Source organism: Lethenteron reissneri, chromosome 23 (genome assembly GCF_015708825.2).
Source record: "Lethenteron reissneri isolate LAM-NWPU_2019-01 chromosome 23, ASM1570882v1, whole genome shotgun sequence".
Taxonomy (NCBI): Eukaryota; Metazoa; Chordata; class Hyperoartia; order Petromyzontiformes; family Petromyzontidae; genus Lethenteron; species Lethenteron reissneri.
Window position 1 is genome coordinate 13,663,154 of NC_083801.1, and position 20,796 is coordinate 13,683,949.

Below are 20,796 nucleotides of genomic sequence, written 5' to 3' on the forward strand. Positions count from 1 at the left end.
CATTTCTCAAACCCACCCCCCCCACTCGTCACACATCGTCACAAATGTCTGACCCCCCCCCCCCCCAGGTGCGTGACGTAATTTATGGACGGCCCCTTAATAAATCAAAAACATTGCGCACATCGATGTTTACAGTTGTTTTCGTGTAAGTCGATATTTTCATCAAAAACGGGGTGTTTGAAATGGATATCGGTTTTCTTTTGATGTTCCATCCCTGTCTATCCAAGTGTGCATCACCCCCACCCGTAGGACCGTACACGTGTTAAATGTCCGATGAGCTGTGTGTTACGCGAGTGGTGTTTGACGAGGATGCAATGAGTGACGTTTGGACCGAGGCGCATAGCGACGCAAGCAAGCTAGGTATATCGGTGTCTCATAACTCGTAGAAACATCACGTGGTGTTGCTAGATGGAGGTGGGTGGGGAGGGAAGGAATTGCAGACCTGCACCTTGAGCAGAGAACGTAAGGAGTTTATTTGCACACTAGCTTTTTTGCCCATCCAAGGACGGGTATATATTGCAGTAAATCTGAAATATTCTATAGAAAAATAGTTCAGCTCAAGATTATTGAGGGGGGGTTGCCCCGTGTGGAGTGACGTCATCCGCTAATGGTTATTGTGGAGGGGTGCAGCATGTGGAGTGCGCGAGCTTCTTGTGCGTAAGTGTACATTTCCACGAGGGCAATCTTGATTTGAAGCTTGAAGCATGAATATATGGAGTGACGTCCCGCGCGGGACGAACAGACATTTCTGGGTGATTATTTGCACATATTTAATGCCATGTTATAAATTACATAAAATTACATACCATTTCCATTTAAACGCAATTTATAAGCATTCTAAAGTGGCCACATTGCAAGACCTTACAATGAAGATAATCATGTATTTGGGGCTTGGGGAAATCCATTTTAATGTAATTTTTGTTTGGCAATATAGGAGTTGTTAATATACAGTCTCGTTTTTCGTGCAGTATTATGAGCATGAGTTGTAAGCTAATAATTACCAGGTAAGGACCACTGAGCTATGTGTCTTTTTTTCAGAAGCGACCTGGCCACAAATGATGGCTCAAGTTATATAGAAATTTATAATTCTAGATTTGAAGCTTTCGTGACTGCAAGGATTCATATTCTTAGGTTTTTTCGGTAAAGTCACGTAGGTATAACATCAAAATTAATGAAAATAAAAAAAAATAAAACAAAAATCACGACGTTTCGGAGGCAACACAAGCCTCCGTCATCAGGTGGGACCGTCACAGCCGAATTAGCTGCATCAAGTGTGAGTCCCTGTTTGTGCAATATCCGCCACCATCTCTGGTGAGCTCTATGTTTTAACTTATTTATTTAAGCGTGTTATGTAACATACTTATAGGAATCTTTTTAAGACTTAATATTTATTCTGCAAATTTTGACGAAAATTTTACCCCAGAAACGTAATTAAGTCAACGGTAAAATAGATGTTTAGATTTATGTTTCGCCTCATGTCACGTTTCCAAGGATGCATCCCCAACGTAAATAGATAACTTACTGTATATTTTAATATCTCATGATAGACATACATTTAGATGTGGATAAACACCCAACGGATATCAAGTTAGATTAGTGATGAAAACAAAAAAGTGTAATCTGGCAGCAAACAACACTATTACGTAAGTGTTCAGTGCAGCTAAGTGATGTTAGTGAATGCTTCCATGAAAGACGTCTTGGAAGACCTTCAAAAGCGAATTTTCAACAAACACAATGCGTATGTTGGTCACAATTGTAGGTTGTTGTTTTTTTGCAAACGCATGGATTGCGTTTAGCATACTAGAAGCAACGTTCTGAGGTGATAGCTTCGCCTCACCTGATGAAACAACATGGGGGCAAGAATAAATCATTAAGGATGATACTTGAAACAATTTTGCCGAGATTTTGGTAATAATTTCTACATATAATTTTAAGGAAAATTGTCTCCCTACTTTAGTGTGTGGTAATGCTCATCTATTTTGGTGGTCCTGAGCATGTGCATATCAAACATTCCCAATGGCAAAGGCCAGTTTTTACATTTGAATAACTGAAGAAAAAATGCATTTTCACCATTCTTGTATGGAAACAAAATATAACATTCATAAAAAAAATCTAATATATATGTACCTGTACCAAATGCTGGAAAAGACACAGATTTAATATTTTTCTTTTGACATTCATGTAGAATTCTTGAACAGGTTTGTTCAATATTATGCGGAAGGCCTGCAATGTGCAAAATATATTTGCACTCCAAATGGCCTGCTGTGGTCACAACAATGTCTCCGAACTTGGGATTTTCTGTAATAAGGAAATAATATATATTGAAACATCGAAAAAATAAGGGATTATATAAAAATGTAATACAATAAATAATATTTATCCTGACCTAATAACTTCAACCTATACAATAACATCAATGACCTATTCTTGACCAAATAAATGGAAACTATCATGAATAACACAATAATTACCTTTTGAGAATTCATCTTTAATCCTAAGTCCAGCAGCCTTAAGGATAGCACTGCAAATTCCTGGAAGGGTAACACAACAACAATCATAGTTTTTAACATATACTTGCAGCCTGCATGTTTTTTGGACGTGACTGTCCGTCTGTCACTTTACTTCATAAAACGCGATAGTGAAAGTACCTGTCGTTGAATGACGGTCCTCCCACCACCACTGGGTCCCCCACTCTCACACATGGGACTCCCAGACCCCTCCGTCCCCTACCCATATATACACCCCCATACGGGCCCCCCTCGCGCGCGCCCTCAAGCGTGCACCCCCCTCCACCCCCACGCATCCCCCACCTGCGCTCCCCTCGGTGCCCATCCCGTGCCTCCCACGGCGTGCCCCCATCCATGTGCCAACTACATCTGCGGCCCTTCCTCTCTGATCGTTGGGTGGCACATGGCCTCCAGCCAGTTAGAACGCACGCAGAACAATTTTGTAATGTAGTATGAAACGCAAGACACTTCACATTTAAGAGGAAAAGCTAAATTATAGTCATAGGTGCGGTAGGGTGGGGGTCAAGGGAGGGAAACAGGGAGAAATGACAGAGCAACATGATATGGCACAGCCCAGGGCGAAGCAACTGGGGTCCAACACCGACAACAGAGACATCGATGGGGGCCGGGACCCTTCAACGAGTTCCATTGCGGATGCTCAACCAACGAGTACAACGAGTGGCAGGGGAGTCTTGAGGGCACGAAAGTCCTTTTCACAGAGTTCCAGGAGCAGCCGGAACACCAATGAGTTCCACGGCAGTAAAGGCAGCGAGGATTCAGAGGAGAGGTCAGGCAAAGATCAGGAGGTAGCAAGAGGTGGATGCTCATAGATGGGGCAAAACAAAAAAAACCTGAAGTCAAGGAGACAGAGGAAAAGCTTGAGTTGGCGAACACTGCCGGACCCATCCAAAGGGTCGGCTTTTTATCCCCAGGTCGGGCTTATCCCTCCCCTCATGACCCCTCCTCCAGAACCTTCTGGACGGTCTTAAGGGGTCTTAATCTTAAGGGGTCTTAGGATCGGTGGGCGGTCCCTATCCTCCTAAGCCCCCAGCCCCTGGGGTGTCTTGGGGGTCAATCTCCGGTCACAGGCCCCCTAGGGGGAAGGGGGCTTGACCTTTGGTCAACCCCGACACACCTTGCTCTCTCTCGGCTGCCCCCTGTCGGCCCGTGAGCGTGGTGGCAGGTAAGCTGCTTACAGCGCCTTGTTATGGCGCAACACATGCCAGTGTGAACGTTGTTGCTAGTGATCACAGCTGAGTAGCTAGCGATTGATCGCGGGGTTAAATGAACCCATTTTCACTTTTATAAAGTACTGTTTATTTCATGTTAATTTTCTTGAAAGTATCCTGTGCAAATTCTGTAATTATGTTATTGGTGTGGTTCATGGTTACCTTTGGTCACACTCATCGTCGCGTTTGTGGAGTTGACGATGGCGTCCGTCTTCTCTTGAGTGATGTCACCACTGCACAGCTCAACAGTAATTCCCTGTATTTTAAATGGATTCTTAATATGCTCTGCAACGTAGAAAATTGTAATGTTTAAACATTTCCATAGACTACCTTTTAACATAATAATTAATTGAAATGCACATGGTGATACAATTAGACCCTGAGACTTTACATCTTGGAAGTAAGAAATAGCAAACATGGTCACTACATTTTTTCGTAATGAATGCATGCAGGCGTCAAAAGCATGAGAGAACACGTGAATGTTGTACCTCCGCCAGTTTGAAACCTTTCCTCCTGCTTAAGGTTGGGCGCTCTGGCTTTGGAGTCCGATATGGAACTCGATATTTCGTTTTCAAAAGCCTGTAACAGTAAAATACTCACTGAAGAATACGGACTCGGCAGCAGGTTATTTTGTAAATACTAATAAAACATCTGTACGGAAAGCACACAGGTGCTTGGCATTGAATAATTACAGTAAAATACATTCGTTTTAACTGTGAATAGGCCACTTTACAGGATAAGTAAATGACATTTTACAATGCACCATATACTGTACATTGCATATAACCTTTTACAATCATCTCAAATCTGGGATGTTATGCATGTAATATCATACACAGATTCCTATTACAATAATATCTCACTTCATACTATCTTAAAATATTTTCTCTCCTACATCGTCATTGTAAAAGCATGTCTGTCACTATTACTAAACACACATTACCTGTTATAAAACATGTTTATTTAGTCCACTATACGTTCCAAGAATATCAGCCCCTTTCCATTTGGTAAATAATCACCTTTTGGGGGAAAGCAACAGTAGTCATCCCATGAATATCCCAATAATATACTGGTCCTCACCATAAAAATGTGGAGATTCTATGATCTATGACAAACCTGGGTCTGTCAATACGAGTATGTTTTTTGAAAACAAAGCAAGGTAGTGTATACCTGTATTAAAATGTACACTTACCTTAAATATGTCTGGTTTAGAGCTAAAGATCACAAATCGAATGAGCTGAAGAATGTTGTCTTCATGCTCCTTGCTGAACTGGATGGCAGCTGACAGCATGGCACTAGCAACCTGCTGTGGCGGGTAGTTTAAATTCCCAGTGCCCAGGGCTGGGAAGGAGATGGATGTCACGTTTGCTTTGTGAGCTTTCTTCAGGCAATCCAGTGTCATTTTGTACACAGACTGCAAAACAAGTAGACGACATAACTGCAATGTGGAATTATATTGGTAAAGTTACAGCATGTAAAACATGTTTATTGAAATAGTATTTTTACTTTCCTAATTGAGACATTTTAAACTTAACGATAAAATTGAAACCAACCTTATATTATTAAGTCCAATAAACGTACTGTATATAAAATAAAAACATGGTTAATCAAGTATTATTTGTACATTTGCAATAAAAAAAAGATTTAACATGTTTCTCTTACCATGAATCACGAATTGTGGCCTTTATATAAGGAACGAAACAGGTGGACTTTTACACAAATCTGGCTGTCACCTGATGAAGCTAGTTGTAATTACTGGCGAAACATCGTACTCGGATTGTAAATGCTGTGGCTTGGCTCTCCAACACACCGGTGTGCTGTATTAGTGTCGAATTGGCACGTTATTTTTAGGTGACAACCGTTATTCGTTGGCTGTGTCGGGTGGTGGCGGGTTTTAACACATTTATATATTTACGCGATCTAACCCAAAAAAAAAACCTCATGGATGATATTGGTCACGAAAGCCTACGTGTTAACTATTGAAACTTTATGGAGGACTTTGTGTTTGAGTAAACAGGGATAAAGATGCGAATCAAGTTCATAACTGCATGTTAAACCCAATTCATATCCTGGAGAGATTTGCTAGTGCAGGCTGGTAAAACAATGTTTGTGATCCGACAACCATGGAGGGTATGGCAAGAGTTGTGTTCCTAATAAGAACAGCTTAAAATTTAAGACTGGCAAATCTTTTAAAGTTATTTTAAATGGATCACTTCATCAAAAGGGAAATTCCCTGGGTATAACGAATCACATCTTAGAAATCCACGAGCCCGACTGATGGATTACTCCATCAACCAACAGTTCCATATGTTCAGGTGCAAAATTTCTGCCATAAATAGTGCAAATCGCTATCCCATAGCATTTTAACAATGTTGTGTCTTGTACAACTACACGAAGGCACCATTGGGATTAATTTGGTTTGAATTCATTAGTCTGTTTATGAGACTGTGGAAGTAGGGCATGAAAGCCCCTTATTTAGGTACAGGACTGCTGTGCCCAATTTTATTGGGCTCTTGGCAGCGAAATGTGCCGATGTCGAGCTCACAGGCTCTTGATTGTTTGGAGCCACTTCGGCAGAGCTTTGCCTTCTGGCAAATGTCAACAGGATTGAGCAACCTTTGTGGAAATCAGCCAATTTATGGCATGTTATTTTTAGAGATCCACCGTGTTTATACATTCATTTTCATGTGGCTTAATGAAAATCCACATGGTACAGTATTAAATTGGTAAACTACAGGAACACAAAACTAAACGAATGCAGAATCTCCACCACTGGCTCAGGGCACAACCCAATGCTCAAGTGGAGCAAGCAAAGAAGACACTTCGAATTTCACTTTTGTCTTCCTACATTAGATTAAATAACAGGGCCACTTACCCCTTTGTTTATAACAGATTGCAGAGCAATATGGTACACTTCCTTGCAAGATAGACATTTTGAGGTGTCTGTGCTTATGATGTCTCCATGACCAATGTGACGGGGTTTTTTTCTGTTAAGTTCATCCTGGAGTGCAGGCCCAGCTTTACGAAGAAGGGCAGCAGATGTTGCACCTCCATTGTGAAGTTTCATTTCAATAGACGTGGAGTTCACGATAACTTCAGTCTGAAAAAATGATGTAAATATTATACTCTATCTGGGGGGGCGGCACATTTAACTTGCACATGTTTAGGGCGACATGAACATTTACAACTGGATGACAAAAACTCTATGACAGTGTTAAGTATGATCATTGGTTTTTTACCCTTTTATCTGGCAACAAAACTGACACCTTTTTACCGAGGAGTCATGTTTGCATAGACCACAATACCTGCAGTCATAATGCAAACAAAAAACATAACTCTGCCAGATAAAAGGGTAAAAAACCAATTATCATATTTTTTTACTGGCAAATGAGGTACCAATAGTGTTAAGTATTTGAACCAATTAACTCGTTTTTAGAGCTCGGGCGAAGCTTTGATTAATCAACTACTTTTTGCGGGCAATTGCTCAGCCTGCTTTAAAAATGGCAGCCTGCCACAGATGGGAAACCCCCTACAAGTCACGTTCTGCGTGAATTAACCGACAAAGTCATTATGCTGGTGAATTTATTAAGCTGCACCCATAACCTCCCATCCAGAGGCACACATGGAGATAGAGGTCAACCGTTTTTCGACTTTTCATGTCATCTGATTTACGAATAGATCATTCTTAGAGTAATTGAACAATTATTGAATCGGGTATCCCAGTTCTACTATTTTTTAATAAACAAGGTGGTAAGTGTACACAGTAATGCACATTCCTTTGTCATTCAACTGGGGGATGAAGGTCTCCCAATGCTGTGTCACTTGTAGGCATTGTTTGGTCACTGAAAACTTGAGGGGGGTGGTGAGGGGCTGGAGAGCTTGACCAGTTCAAATATCACGCACCACTGTTCGCTATGTCCGGGAATTAAGCTCAGGCGGCCAGGCTTGTAATGCAGTGTGCTTACCTGAGGTGTGGACTCGAGTCATGTGACTTGGACTCGAGTCAGACTCGAGTCATGAATTTGATGACTTCAGACTCGACTTGGACTTGCATAACAATGACTTTGTCCCACCTCTGAGGTGTGGACTCGAGTCATGTGACTTGGACTCGAGTCAGACTCGAGTCATGAATTTGATGACTTCAGACTCGACTTGGACTTGCATAACAATGACTTTGTCCCACCTCTGAGGTGTGGACTCGAGTCATGTGACTTGGACTCGAGTCAGACTCGAGTCATGAATTTGATGACTTCAGACTCGACTTGGACTTGCATAACAATGACTTTGTCCCACCTCTGAGGTGTGGACTCGAGTCATGTGACTTGGACTCGAGTCAGACTCGAGTCATGAATTTGATGACTTCAGACTCGACTTGGACTTGCATAACAATGACTTTGTCCCACCTCTGGTGCTTACTATTGGGCCACCACCCAACCCTCAACAGTGTACATACAATATATCTCATGCCATACATAAAGACGTGGAGTGGTGGTGCAGTTGTTAGCATACTGCTCTGAACCCAACGACAAGAGTTTGATTCCCAGCCACAGCTAATATCAGTAGCAAGTCATATCTGAACTAGTCCAAACTACACCAATGAATGATACGGCATGAGGAGGCATTAATCCAGCAGTGAAATGACAATTTTCTTAGCCTTATTAATTTAGTTATTATATAGGTGTCTTGCTGATGCTGTGTGAGATTAGACTCAAACATAGTATTGCCAATCATTCCTCCTGAGTCAATGATATGCATACAGCATTGTGAAGAGTTAACACTGTTTTTTTCATAATATAGTTTTTTTTTTGTTAAATCACGTAAATATAAATGTGTCGTTAAACCCGCCACCACCCGACACAGCCAATTAGTAAGGTTTGGCGGGTTTAACGACACATTTATATTTACACACTGATATTTCACATTGAGAAAGTATGCATGAACAATTGAATGGTACCAGAAATAACTTACCGTTTCATCTTCAATATTTCCAAATACAACTTGTATCTTTCTCCCTTCATTCGTGGTAAAAGAGCTTCTGTGAATGTCGTCCATTTCTGCAGAAAATGTCTCCTTTGTTTGACGATTTCCCCAAGCAGTGACTCTCTCTTCAGTTTCATGACAAGCAAATTTACATTTTTTGTTTGGGCCCTCATCCTCTTCTTCTTCTTCATGCATTTTATGGGTTTTACTTGACTGCTCTTCTGATCGGTCCTTGCGGTTCATTGTAAGCTCTATGGTTTTTCTCAACTTATAAATAAATTCGTGATTTATATCCACGATGTGAATATCAGTCAGGGTTTTCGGGCAATCGTGAGTTCTTTTACAGTAGTCAAAAATAGCACGGCAAATTTCTTGAGAGCAGATATCCAGTGGGAAGGAAAATATTCCAGCACTAATAGCAGGAATTGCAATGGATTTGAAACCTTTTTCATCAGCCTTCTTTAACGCATTCATGACAACCTTTCGAAGAAGAAAAATTCCTAGAGATGTATTAGACTGGTAATCTCCCCATGCAGGTCCGACAGCATGAAACACCTTCTTGCATGGCAGGCGGCCTGGCCCCGTTATGGCCAACTCTCCTGTAGGCACTTTTCCATGCTTTCTGACGTAAGAATCACTCTCCTGCTGAATGACTGTACCTCCTGCATAAGACAGTACTTTAGCGAGCCCCCCGAAATGTTGTAAATCTTCATTTGCTGCATTTACAATCACATCCACATTCATATTTAAAATGTCGTCTTCATGCACAAATAGAAATCGATTGCCAGGCAATCTTACAGGAGGCCTTTGTTGAGTTGCAACTGGTCTTTCTGAAGCACCTGCCACTGAAGCAAATTCTTCATGATTCTGAGTAAGAAATCGAGAGTTACGCCCTCTGTATTTATCTAGGAACATAGAGATGCTCTTTGCATCTGGTACCCCACTCTCATTTCCCCCAAGTTCTTTGTTGACTTTTGAAACCACATTATTTATAGACTGCTTGTGTTTCTCTACCTCTTCACTGTGGCCCGTAATAACGATATCCATCAGTGAATCATGCCTTTCTATAGAAACACTTTTGAATGGAGGATGTTCGATGATCTTCAGGTATTCAATGATGCAACTGCACAATGCTTCATTCTGTAAAGGAATTATTTCTTCAGCAGTGTTGTCTTTAAAATAGCTTGTCAACTCCTTATCTGCCTTTTCTACTGCCTCTGCTATCCCTGCGATGTAAATTGCACGGCAGGTGCCATCGTTGTGCTTTGAAAGAGTGAATATGCATTTAATATTTCCAGAAGAAAATGTGTGCTCTAGTTTTTCAAAAAACACATTCCACTGTTCACTTTTCATGACAGCTACATGCTTTTTAGTAACCAGAAAAAGCAGATCCTTTAAGATGCGATTTAAAATGTCATGGGCCTGTTCAGAATAACCCTCTATTGAATAAATGTAGATTTCATTTTCATCAAATCCACAAAGGGCTTTAATGTTATTAGCAGTAAAGTGCATTTGCACCAAGGCATTGATGTCAGTCTTTCTTATAAAGTCGTTCAGATAACTTCCAAAGCTACATTTGTTTTTGTCTGAGTTTTCTATGCTGGATTCTATATATATTTTGGCATCTGCAACTTTTCTGGCATTTCCCTTGAGGTATAATGTTGATGCTTTGCTATCCATGTGAAATTGTACACCTGGAAAGCTCATGCAGAGCTTATCTTGTAGCAAATAAAAATAATGAGGTTCAATGTTCATAGATAAAATACTTCGATTAAACTCGCTCATGATGTCTTTTATTTTTTGTTTTACTTGTTTTACTTCATCAGATTTCCCCGTCAGTTGTATGCCATTCATATACAACACTTCTACATCCATTTTTTGCTCAATCTTTCTTTCTACCTCCTTCCATTCTTTTTCTGTGCATGTTATTGTTTCATGAGCATAACCCTCCATAAATTGTGTAAACATCTTTGTAACCAAACCTTGCCATTCATTGTGGTCTGTAATTGACTCATTTACTGGTAAGAATGAGATGGTATTAACATCCAACAACACCGTGCATTTGCATCTGGATTTTTCCAGGGCTCTTTCCAGCGCTAACTTGTGCTCTTCATTCGATGTGATAAACTTTAGCAAATATTCATTCAGTGTCTCATTGAAAGGCTTGGGTTTCTCTGGCGTATCTGTTGATTTATCCAATGGGGTTTCCTTTGCCTTTTCACTCTGATGAAGACAGTGGGTTAAGGAGAAGATTATTCCCATGTAAGCAACAAAATAACGAGTATCAATGTAATTATTTACATGCCTTCACTGGCTTTTTATTCTTATCCACCTCAGTCACCAAACATCTCACTTTGAATTAATAAAATCACCTATTTTTACAAAGTAATATATTTGTTCATTTATTAGCCCATTGGGCTTCTGTTAATCAACAGCAAATTCTGAACAGGGTTTGACCCAGCCGGTGTCATCAGCAAAGTCAGGCATGTTAAATACTGCTTGTTATATGTTATTGGTAAGTCCGGAATGGAAACGCATTTATTTCATTTATTGCCCAGGGTACAATATTATTGTGCACTTATGCTCATGGTGTGGAGAGAGTAAACTTACCAATAACATTTGGCAAAACTTTAGCGTTTCAAATGCCTGATTGCTGATGAAACCCAGGGGGTCGAAACCATTCCTGAGTTTGCATGCTTCAACAGGCGATGCTGGTTAACGTAAGTCTGGGAGGTCAATTGGCTGATGGACTAAACATTTTTTTTTGTGGAGGTATGTATGAAAGGCGAATTATTTATTTTCCTGAGTGTTCCAGTATAGTGCTCAGTGAGGTCTTTTTTACTGTCACTTTGAAAGCAAATACAATGGGCTTAATTCTACTTCGCTTCAACATTTCATCTCCCCTCTATGGTCCCTTCAGCTCGCTCTATGCCAACAAATAATTTTGTTCATCTCAATTAACTTTGGATAATATATAACACAAAGTAATCATTTGTGTCATTGTGGAGAAAATAAATAACAAAATAGACAAGCAGACAATCTGTCTCCTGCATGTAATTGTCTCTTCACGTAAACATTAAAAACATATATTTTGTTAATGCTGCTGAATAGCCAGAGATGATCCTTAACTAAATTTAAAACGAATTCCTTTAGGACTGCTTAGTGTGGTTAAGTTTGTTGTCCTTCCCCCACACCTCTGATAAGCCCTGTTGGCTACGAATGATGCGAAAGAAGTTCTACATACATATCTAACATCTGGAAATTTACCAGAATTACTATGAGCCAAGATATCCTGCGCGTGACGTCACCCCCCCCGCATGACGTCACTCCACATGAGGGCCACCCCCCCTCATTAATATTCATGAGTGGGTGGATTTTTACACTAACGCAGAGGTCGAGCTAAATGAAATAATTTATTACACAAGGTCGCTTCAAATATGACGTTTCTTTACAGAAAGTGAAGGTAAAAAATAAATCTATGCAGCAGTGCTACATCCATGCGTGACGTCACCGCAAAGAGCCCCCCCCCCCCCCCTTCATTAATATTCATGCACGCGTCGAAATTTACACTAACGCACAAGGTCGCACACTCCACAAGCCGCACCCCTCCCCTCATTAATAATCATGAGCGGGTGACGTCACTCCACATGCTGTATCCCTCCCTTCATGAATAATCATGAGCGGGTGATGTCACTAGATGCCGCACCCCTCCACAATAACTATGAGGTGACGTCACTCCACATGCCGCACCCCTCTACAATAACTATTAACGGATGACGTCACTCCACATGGGGCAACCCCCCTCATTAATAATCATGAGCTGAAGAATTTTTCTATTGAATATTTCAGATTTACTGCAATATACACCTGTCCTTGGACGGGCAACAAAGCTCGTTTATTTGAACAATCCTGACTGCTGATGAGACACTATGTAAACAATATTCTAGAGCATTTGCTGATAAAATTGTGCACTTCCAGGAGGCAGTGAGGCCAATAATTTGTGCAAAAATGTTTTTTTCTGTGGAGAGACAGATATATGAAGGAGACTTTGTCTGCTTACCCATTTCGCGACCATTGAGAATTGTACTGCTTCTTATAATAATGCAATGTGAAATATTATAACAGTTGCGTTATCTGTCTGCATACAAAGACATGGTTACCTCTTCACTTTTGTCATTGGCTGAGGCCGTGAAGGCAGTGACGTGCACCTCCACCTTATCATCACTGGACACGTCAATCACGTGCTCACCTTTAGCCAAGACACTGTCCCGCACTGCAACAAACATAGTATTTAGTCATTTTTATTTCAATAATAACAAGGACCAAAACAATGCATCGATAAAAATGTACTCTTGATTAACCTGATATAGGTATCAAATAATGGGTTACCTTCGGTGATGCACTTTTTACACAAATTATATGCTTATCTGGAGTGTTGAGTCTGAGCTGTCAGTGGTCAGGTGAGCATGAGTGGTGTGTCAGTAACTATCTGGTGAGTGTCCGGTGAGTGGTGAGCATCTGGTGAGTGAATGCCTGATCAGTGTGAGTACCATAAATACCCACCATCAGACTTACTGAGAGTGATGAGTGTACGGTGGAAGGCGAACGGTGAGTATCTGGCTAATATGAGTGGCTGGTGAGTGCCAGTGTTTGGTGAGTTCCAAGATCATTCGTGTGAGGTGAGTGGTGTCTGATGAGAGACTGGTGAGTGCCCGTGTTCTGGTGATACATTATCCTTATGAGGAAGGAAAGACTAAAGGATATATATAGTGATGCAAGACAATCTAATATATGTAACTATTTCCTTATTCTTGGGTCTTTCAGAAAAGTTACAAAAAATTTACAAAAAACTACCACGTTTCGATCGCAACACAAGCAATCGTCATCAGTAAAAAATCGAAACGTGGTAGAATTGTTATTTTACCTAGCTACGTGACTTTACCGAAAGACCCAAGAATATGAATTCCTGCAGTCACGAAGTATGTATTTCCTTGGCAATATATCCAGAGTCTTGCACATGTGTAACATTAATCAGTATTGTTAAACATCGCGGATCCACATAATTTCATTTAAATCCACTCATTAATTTAATTGGCTAGATATTCCAATGCAGAATGCGCCTGAAAGTGAAACTTTTCTTGGTAAATATTTTTGTTTTGTTTTTGTCACTTGTTACATTGATGATCCCGTTTGGTGAGTTGTCTGGATATTTTACAAGGGAAATCCGTGGTGCATGAACACAGCAGCAACAAAAGAAAAGACAAAAACATTAATATTGCAGAGAACGAGTACAGGGTCCTTAAGGAATATTGCAAAATTAACAAACAAGGTATTTAATGGCCGTAAAAGGCACGCGAGATGTGCCATGAAACATTGTTACGTGTGCAAGTAAGCTGTGTTTTGGTCTAATAGGAACAAAAAGAGGAGAGGGGAGTGAAGTAAGGCAACCAAGCTGTACGTGAGCGGCAAGGGTATTTCAGAATCGTCAAGTAGTAACGCGGAAATATTTTTTACCACGTTTTTACCAAATGGATTTTTTGCATAGGAATAAAGAGGCACTTATGAGGCTACAGAAGGCGAGTGAGACGATCCAATGGCGGAGCCAGGATTTTCAGGTAGGGGGGGCAACCCCTCCAGCAATGAAAAATTATAGAGGAGTTGTTAGTAAGTAAGGACTTGTCCCTTGCTTTTTATTCGACGCGTGTGCGGCAATGGCGCAGCCATCGATCGAGGGTCAAATTGGAACTGTGTGTGATCGGCTTCGCTCTCGCTGAAGGTGTTGATGCCTTTGTAGGGGTGTTAAAGAGAGGGCCCGTTATGCATGGCAGCCTATGGAAAACAAACACAGTGGGCGGGGCTACGTAAGTGCACGAGTAGGTGCCCTCTACGACGTCCGAGCCAGACACCCTGGGGGGGGCTGGTTCGAACGTTATGATCCCCCGGGGCCCCACCCCTCAGGGAGGGGTTGGGTATAAAAGGGGATGTTTCAAAGGGCTCGGGAGTTATGTTTTAAGCTAAAGGAAGAAGACTGAAGACGTCTTAGATAGAGCCCTGGACTCCCCTAGTTCGATGTTCCTTTTCAGGGCCGGACAGGACTGAGCCAGCGGCGTGGTCCCGAAAGCCAGAGCCGGTGCTCTTGTAAGAGCTGGTCTGGAACTCCGGGTACCGGGCCCGACTTACCAGTGTCGGGCCAGATAGCCTCCCCTAGCCCATTAGTGGAGGACTCGGGGCTAGGACAGAGTTAGCTAGGGGTGTATCCCGAGTTATACGGGTGAGGGGGCCGATACCCCCTCGAGTGTTATATGCCCACTGTCGTATTGTGAAATAAATATACGTGTGCCTCAACCTCGGTGTCAAGCGTCCTCACCGGTACTTCACCTTCAGGGAAGTCGTGGACTGTATACGCAACTGCGCACAATTCTGAGTCACTTATAACCGCTTTGCCGTTACTTATTGCCAATTATGGACTATTGTCCTATCATCTCATAAAGTCCCTGGCACATAATAATATGCTACACAGTGGCAGTGGGGGTCGCAAAATGCCGATTTATTACTAATAAACCACAATGATCCGATCGAAATTAGGGATTTCGACGAAATTAGGAATTTCAATCGGATCATTGGGGGGGGGGGGGGGGGTATGTGCCACCCCCTCCCCCACTGGCTCCGCCAGTGAGAGGAACTAAGTGGTCCTTTAGGTAACTGGCAGATTTGTTTAAGAAGACTTTTAGGATGAAGACAGCCTCGTAATGGTCTCTTCGGATGTCCAGGTAGGACAGAGTTGAGTTAATACTGTATACAGGTTGCAATTATGAGTTCTACAAGGGTCATCCATGGAAAAACGGCAAGCAGAGTGGTATAATTGAGCGAGATGTTTTGGGGTAGGTTGTGTCACAATCGCCAAATATGGGCAGGATGGTGGTATTTAGTATATTCACGTGGCGTCAAACTAGAATACAGCATTTGTTAGTAATTAAATGTTGGGTTATCTTATGGGCCATGTAATCAATAAGGTCTGCGTCTAGAGCCACAGTGGCGAGACAGGTGTGAGGTATCCGGTGAAGAACATAACTTTGGTGGTTTTAATGATGAGGACCAGTTTTATGGCAATACGTTGAAGTTTAAGATTATTAAAATCCTGTTGGAGGTGCCGTTGTAACTCTTCCATGGAATTTCTGGCGGCCATCAGGGCTGTCATTAGCAAAAAGGTTAATATCAGAGTGCAGATGAGAGATGCCTAAATGGTTCACGTACAGAGAAAACAGGATACGACCAAGCAAAGAGCCCTGAGGAACTCCTTAAATTATATGGATCCTGTCATACGATAAATTACTGATGGAAACAATTTGAAAACAGGTCAGATAAGTAGTTGTAAATCCAGTTGATTGCACAATCCTAAACAATTAGGCATTACAGGCTTTGCAACATTACAGCGTGATCCACTAAATCAATTTCTTTAGACAATTCGAGGAATATGATGGCATAAAGATGACAAGATTCAAGACTATTGAATATAAAGTCAAGAGTATCAAGTACCACAGCATGTGCTATATTTTTCTCAAAAAACAGATTTCTTAGGAAGGAAGCATGTTAAGCGATTACAATTGTGCTTTTAAGATCTTCTCAAAGAGCAGTGTTCCATTCAGGAGGGAGGGATGCCTGAATAGTGAAAAGATTTACTATATGGGATATAGGTTTTACAATGGAGTTGGCCATGAGGTGGAGGGCAAATGCGTGATGGCCATGGGCAACATCATTACACTGCAATGTCTCCTTTATGCACACAAATCATAGTTAACTAATTGGGCCGTGGCCTGGCAGTGTGTGGACATACAGGTTGCTCTACCATACCTTGATGGTGCCAGTTTTGTTGCCAGATAGAAGGGTAAAAAAACAATTATCATATTTTTTTACTGGCAAATGAGGTTCCAATGGTCTACCATACCTTGTTTAGAGGTGAATTTCACGATGGCTTTACGCTTTGAGTCCTGGTGAGAGATCAGCTGGCACTCCCCACCACCGGACCGCTTGCTCTGGAAATATTTATGCAGTTTCCCCTTGAGGACCTTGTCCAGGTCTCGAGGCAGCTTCTCCACGAGCACAGCAGTCTCCTCCATCAGCTGAACCTGTAAACTCGTGCTATCGTCCGTCCCTCCCACATTCGATGCCACAGCTGTTTGGCCCCTCTTGATTTTGGAAACAATTTCCTGCCTGTTGCTGACTTCACGAGGTTCCTTACTGCGCACTGACACCTTGCTCCCTTCACCTGTCTTGGCTACCTTGAACTTATTACTGCCATATCCTGTTGTGACTAACTTAGACTCGTTACCGCCTTCAGCTGTCTTAGCTAACTTAGACTCGTTACTGCCATCACCTGTAGTGACTAATTTAGACTCGTTACCGCCATCAGCTGTCTTAGCTAACTTAGACTCGTTACCGCCATCAGCTGTCTTAGCTAACTTAGACTCGTTACTGCCATCAGCTGTTGTGACCAACTTAGACTCGTTACTGCCATCAGCTGTCTTAGCTAACTTTGACTCGTTACTGCCATCAGCTGTCTTAGCTAACTTAGACTCGTTACTGCCATCAGCTGTCTTAGCTAACTTTGACTCGTTACTGCCATCAGCTGTCTTAGCTAACTTAGACTCGTTACTGCCATCAGCTGTTGTGACCAACTTAGACTCGTTACTGCCATCAGCTGTCTTAGCTAACTTAGACTCGTTACTGCCATCAGCTGTTGTGACCAACTTAGACCTGTTACTGCCATCAGCTGTCTTAGCTAACTTTGACTCGTTACTGCCATCAGCTGTTGTGACCAACTTTGACTCGTTACTGCCATCAGCTGTCTTAGCTAACTTAGACTCGTTACTGCCATCAGCTGTCTTAGCTAACTTTGACTCGTTACTGCCATCAGCTGTTGTGACCAACTTCGACTCGTTACTGCCATCAGCTGTCTTAGCTAACTTAGACTCGTTACTGCCATCAGCTGTCTTAGCTAACTTAGACTCGTTACTGCCATCACCTGTCTTAGCTAACTTTGACTCGTTACTGCCATCAACTGTCTTAGCTAACTTTGACTCGTTACTGCCATCAACTGTCTTAGCTAACTTAGACTCGTTACTGCCATCAGCTGTCTTAGCTAACTTAGACTCGTTACTGCCATCAGCTGTCTTAGCTAACTTAGACTCGTTACTGCCATCACCTGTCTTAGCTAACTTTGACTCGTTACTGCCATCAACTGTCTTAGCTAACTTTGACTCGTTACTGCCATCAGCTGTCTTAGCTAACTTAGACTCGTTACCGCCATCAGCTGTCTTAGCTAACTTAGATTCGTTACTGCCATCAGCTGTCTTAGCTAACTTAGACTCGTTACTGCCATCAGCTGTCTTAGCTAACTTAGATTCGTTACTGCCATCAGCTGTCTTAGCTAACTTTGACTCGATACTGCCATCAGCTGTCTTAGCTAACTTTGACTCGTTACTGCCATCACCTGTCTTAGCTAACTTTGACTCGTTACTGCCATCAGCTGTTGTGACCAACTTAGACTCGTTACTGCCATCAGCTGTCTTAGCTAACTTAGACTCGTTACTGCCATCAGCTGTTGTGACCAACTTCGACTCGTTACTGCCATCAGCTGTCTTAGCTAACTTAGATTCGTTGCTGCCATCAGCTGTAGTGACTAACTTAGATTCGTTACCGCCATCAGCTGTTGTGACTAATTTAGACTCTTTACTGCCCTCCTTATACTTCTCCATTCGTTCTCGGCAAGCCCCGTCAAATGTGTAGTCTCTATTCAATGTGAAATGGAGAAACAAACACGCGTACACATGCGCACGCGTCCACACCAAGGAGTCGCGTGCGTTCTTCTCTCGTCTTCCGCAAATGTATCGTGTTACACTCTTGCTTCGAAACTAAATCCACATATGAACTCCTGTTTTGTCCGTACTGTATGTTGACCTTCTTTCGCGCATTACGTGGCCGACTGTGCTAATCGGAGCGTGAGACAACAAACTTAACACACAACGCAGTTATAAAGAAGTTAGTTTTCAGTCTCGATTAAAAAGTGCATATAGCTCCAGTGGCGATCGTTCGCATTAACGACACACAATACACGCGGTTATAAACGTTCACACACACATACAAAAAAAACACCGTTGCTGTGTAATGTTTAACGTATCGAGTAAACTCGTATACCCCAAACTTAACAAGTGTAATCGTTCTTGATTTACAAACCCCACAGAACTTGTCGGAGAGAAGCGTCTGGTCAAGAGGCGGCAGAGCAAGTGGCGCCCTCCCAACTTCCTGCTGTTTCTCTTTCTCCGAATTGTCGTGTTGTTTATGACTCAAGGGGGGGCCCCCTTTAACACTCAGGGATGTGTTACCCACGTGTGTGTGCGTGCGTGCGTCCATTCGTCGACGAATAATCAAAATTTGAGGCCCACGATGGATGTACGCATCGAATCAAACGTCCAAAGTGTAATAATTGTACTGGCAAAAGTGACATGCCCAAGCATGCAGCGATTAAAAAAAAAAGTAACAAATGCTATGGAATGCGTCGATTGAAATCAACTCTTTATGCTTATGATAAATGGGTAGAATGGTAATCGTCCTGTTGTGTTTACGTTTTGGAGCTGCGTTTAACTCACCTCGTGTCATTAATATTAACATTTCACACCAAACTTCACACCAAACTCGGATATATAATACAATTTAAAGATTCTGAGCCGTATATTCCCCAAAACCACTTCAGGTACATTTCAGTGCACAGTAATACAAAAAAATGTTCACAAAGAGAGAATTTGCATTTGAATCAAGTCACTTGACTAATCAAACTGTTTTTTGCTGGATTTTTATTTTATTTCTCCAACCATATTTACTTTCCTAACGCTTCACAGATATTCTACAAGGTATATTTTAAAGGTGTGTGAGTGCACAATACTGTAATTGCATCTTTCGGTGAATGCGTAACATACAGGGTATTCAACATTCTTATGCAAATATACGCATGTCTTGTGTCATACGATGTCATACGATTTCGGTATAAAGTCCACGCAACAATGTTGCTTGCCTTTTACAACTTGCCCTCTGTACTCGCACTGCACAATGAACCTGATTTACCTGAGTTGTGGATTGACAACGTAGCATTGTGTTACACGCTATTTCATAATTTAATCTAAACACCATACTTTACCAAACAAATCGCAATTGCATTGAGACTATTTTGGTGCGAGACATGTCCAAATGATGGGCCACTTTGTTGAGCTATCATTTGTGGCCAGGTCGCTTCTGAAAAATAAGTTCATACCTCAGTGGGCTTTGCCTGGTAGGATGGGGATTGTTTAGTTTTTTTTATGTGTTTGGGTGATTTGTCGAGATTATTTTGGTGACTTTTCCACGTCATGGAGTTGGCAACACCCACACGTTCCTGAATCTCGATCGCACCCCAGATGCCCTCGGCACTCTATTCCCCTCTCGCCTGCTCTGCCTATACCTACATTCGATTGCACGTGAAAACGATGCGCTAATATTACCTTCATGCTCAATGAGGTGAAACGAGCAGGTTAAAATCTACATCATGATTAATACAAAAAAAGAGATCGTTGAATGTTGAGTCGCAACCCCACATTTTTTGACAATTCATAATAATATGTGTACTGTGCATCCCTATTGCTACACTACTGCATATTTCCAAATCGTCCGCAATGCACTCCCCCATCTCGTCAGATCTATGAAAGCTAAGCGAAGTTGAGCCTGGGTTAGGGCTTAAATGCGGGACCACCACGCAAGGCAGTTTGTTATCGGCTATACAGCAGCATACAAAACATCAGTTATTGCACAGTACAGTACTTCTATGCTTCTCGCCTACACACTAGCGTGGTGAAGTATGGTTAAAAGTTAAAACAAACCCCACGAGGCGCATGGCACGGTGGTGGAGGTGGGGGGTCCTCATCCAGCAGTGGATGGACAAAACGTGCTGTATATGTGCCGCACACATTTCACGACAGTACCGCAGTTCTGCTTGTTGACTCACATGCAATCAGGCACTAAATAATGCTGTTTCAGTAATACAACTGATGTTT

The 20,796-nt window shown here is 41.9% G+C and overlaps 1 protein-coding gene across 1 annotated transcript; it reads right to left on the reverse strand.

Annotated features, from left to right (window-relative positions):
• Positions 1-753: 753 nt before the first annotated feature.
• Positions 754-19,012, reverse strand: LOC133346028 (protein mono-ADP-ribosyltransferase PARP14-like). The gene is made up of 11 exons (XM_061557290.1): positions 18,950-19,012; positions 16,662-16,749; positions 12,877-12,989; positions 8,705-10,939; positions 6,612-6,836; positions 4,929-5,150; positions 4,225-4,315; positions 3,899-4,021; positions 2,472-2,531; positions 2,128-2,298; positions 754-1,837 (listed from the first exon to the last, which is right to left on the reverse strand). Exons 4-11 carry the CDS (start codon positions 10,682-10,684, stop codon positions 1,671-1,673), a joined length of 3,039 nt encoding a protein of 1,012 aa, XP_061413274.1. The 5' UTR covers positions 10,685-10,939; positions 12,877-12,989; positions 16,662-16,749; positions 18,950-19,012; the 3' UTR covers positions 754-1,670.
• Positions 19,013-20,796: the final 1,784 nt, after the last annotated feature.